This window comes from Ipomoea triloba, chromosome 16 (assembly GCF_003576645.1).
Source record: "Ipomoea triloba cultivar NCNSP0323 chromosome 16, ASM357664v1".
Taxonomy (NCBI): domain Eukaryota; kingdom Viridiplantae; phylum Streptophyta; class Magnoliopsida; order Solanales; family Convolvulaceae; genus Ipomoea; species Ipomoea triloba.
This window is the reverse complement of record NC_044931.1, coordinates 2,092,187-2,094,779: the sequence shown is the minus strand read 5'-3', so window position 1 is coordinate 2,094,779 and position 2,593 is coordinate 2,092,187. Positions and strand designations below refer to the sequence as shown.

The following is a 2,593-nucleotide window of genomic DNA, read 5'->3' as shown; positions in this document are numbered from 1 at the left end:
CATTATTTGTGTACTGAATGTACATTATTTTTATAGTATAAAAATAATGTACATTCAGTACAAAAATAATGTATATTTAGTACATTAAAAATGTACATTTGATTATGGTCCACACAATAATTTGCCCCTAATAGGGCGGTCCGGCATTCTTTGAGAGTACTAGGTATGTGATATGGATATCAATCGGGCTAACCGTATTGAATTTTGGGTTTATAGTGCAAACTCAAATAAAATTTTTCACATTTTTAAATTAACATTCTGAACTTTCAATTTTGATAAATTAGCACATTTACACTAATAAATATAAACTTATATAAATATAATAAACTTCAATTTCTAAATTCTAACTAAAATTAATTAATATATTTATACTATAATATAATAATTAAAATAAGTATTTTTTATTCTGTTTAATATTTATTTTCATACAAAATATTTTGTTTTATAATAAATTTATTAAACTTTTATTTATAAATTTAATAAAAATTACTAAAGATGAACTTACTATAAATTAGGTATATATTTTGTTACACATCCCTCCTTATAAAACAAAAAGAATAGACTTGGCTTAGATTTTGGATTACTCATTTAAATTATTGAAATTATCGATTTCAAAGTTATTGAGTAAGCTCTATAATTTCTGGCTAATATTGACATCCATACTAGAATGATGATTTTAACTCCTTATAAAACAAAAAGAATAGACTTGGCTTAGATTTTGGATTACTCATTTAAATTATTGAAATTATCGATTTCAAACTTATTGAGTAAGCTCTATAATTTCTGGCTAAAATTGACATCCATACTAGAATGATGATTTTAACTAAATATTAATTTACCGCTTTCAATAAAAAAAAAAAACAAAAAACAAAATATTAATGATTCTGATTGTTATGACATATCTAGGATTAAGCTAGTTTTGTGTTATTATTTTTCATCTTCCTACTTTGATTTTGGGCACGAGACAAGAAAAAGACGCCGGCCTGTCCCCATACAACGGTGACCTACTCCGTTGACAGTTCTTTGAGATCTCCGATCCATCCGCAGTTTCTGCGTTAACCAAACTTGACAGTTGAAACCCGTTTAGAAGGTTCTCTCCGTATATGTCTAACTTTATCTTCTTCATTTTGATTATTTTATGCTCTAATGCCAATTTTCGCTCTTGCTTTGTGGGTTATTACTCCGTGTTAATTTTTCCCTTTTCGTCTGTGTTTGATTTGAGCTATCTTGATAGTGTGAACCTCTTTACTATGATTGATCCTCTGAAAGTTCGGAATGGCTCTTAAAATAAATTCGTAACTGTTTGAAATTTTGTGATTAATAGCATGTAATGGGAGCGATGATCACAAAGCAATGTAGTTAGCACGAGGTTGCTGATTGGGCAACAGATGCTTTTGTTAATCATATCCTAAATATTCATTTTATTTTTGTGATGAAAATTGTACTGCTTTTTGAATGGATAGGTTGTATTGTCAATATGGTTGCTGCCTTTGCTGCTTTTGATCTTTCTGTCAATCTCAATTGGGTGCACGGAGGCCGTGGCGGCTGTGCTTCTCTTGACCAAACTTACAAATTCAGTGTGAGAATGCCCTTTTTAACAAAAGAAAGATGCAACTTCAACAATTCAAGAAAATGCATTATACGCTCACCATACAGTTCATTATCAAGTCCACATCCAATAGTGTCCTCCCACACAAGTGAAGTTGGTTCTCATAGTATTGTAAGTGAGTAGATCAGTTTTCGGGTGTTAAATTATGGACACCTTACTAGTTACTGTGTTTTTGTGAGTCATGCCTATTTAATGTTTTACTTGTATTATTAAAGGTATAACTCTTTGCAGATGAATCTACTTTGATCTTGATCAGGCATGGGGAATCAATGTGGAATGAGAAGAACTTGTTCACTGGTTGTGTTGATGTGCCTTTGACCAATAAAGGAGTGGAAGAAGCAATTGAAGCTGGTAAGAGAATCAAGAACTTACCTTTGGATGTCATCTACATATCGGCTTTAATTCGTTCACAGATGACAGCAATGCTTGCTCTCACTGAACACCACTGCATGAAGGTACTACTACATATTAATCCCAATTCCCAAATTCACAAATATTGTTTCATATTCAGACTTGGTTCTAAACATATGAAATGCACAAAGTGCTTACAGTTGTATATGAGAAATGAGATGCAGGGAATGGTTCAATGCTTATGTTCTAAGTACACTTACAGGGTGAAATACATCTAGTTGTATGCTACATATGCAGTCTATCCTGATAGAATCTATATACAAAGATACTACCTTTTTAAACAACAAACCTAGCCACTATTCTGAAAAAGCCTTGTTTTACAATTATTTTAGTGAATGTTGGTTGTTTGATCTTTGATATATGTTCCTAACTCATGTAAAACAGTTTATGTAAGCAAGTTATCAACATCGGAAATGTGTTGTGTTATTCATTGCCAAAGCACTGCTGCTACTGATTCTTGATTACTTCATTTCTTTTTCCTTTCAATTTTCAACATATTTTTGTCATTCAGCTATATTTAATGAAAATATTTCAGCTGCTGAATTTGGTTTTCTCTGGGAATGCTTTGATGTT

At 31.1% G+C, this 2,593-nt stretch overlaps 1 protein-coding gene across 1 annotated transcript; it reads left to right on the top strand.

Annotated features, from left to right (window-relative positions):
• Nucleotides 1-952: 952 nt before the first annotated feature.
• On the top strand, nucleotides 953-2,527 carry LOC116007989 (2,3-bisphosphoglycerate-dependent phosphoglycerate mutase-like). Its single transcript, XM_031248640.1, has 3 exons — nucleotides 953-1,090; nucleotides 1,464-1,724; nucleotides 1,841-2,527. The coding sequence occupies exons 2-3, from the start codon at nucleotides 1,478-1,480 to the stop codon at nucleotides 2,236-2,238; spliced, it is 645 nt and encodes a 214-aa protein (XP_031104500.1). The 5' UTR covers nucleotides 953-1,090; nucleotides 1,464-1,477; the 3' UTR covers nucleotides 2,239-2,527.
• The last annotated feature ends 66 nt before the right edge of the window (nucleotides 2,528-2,593 follow it).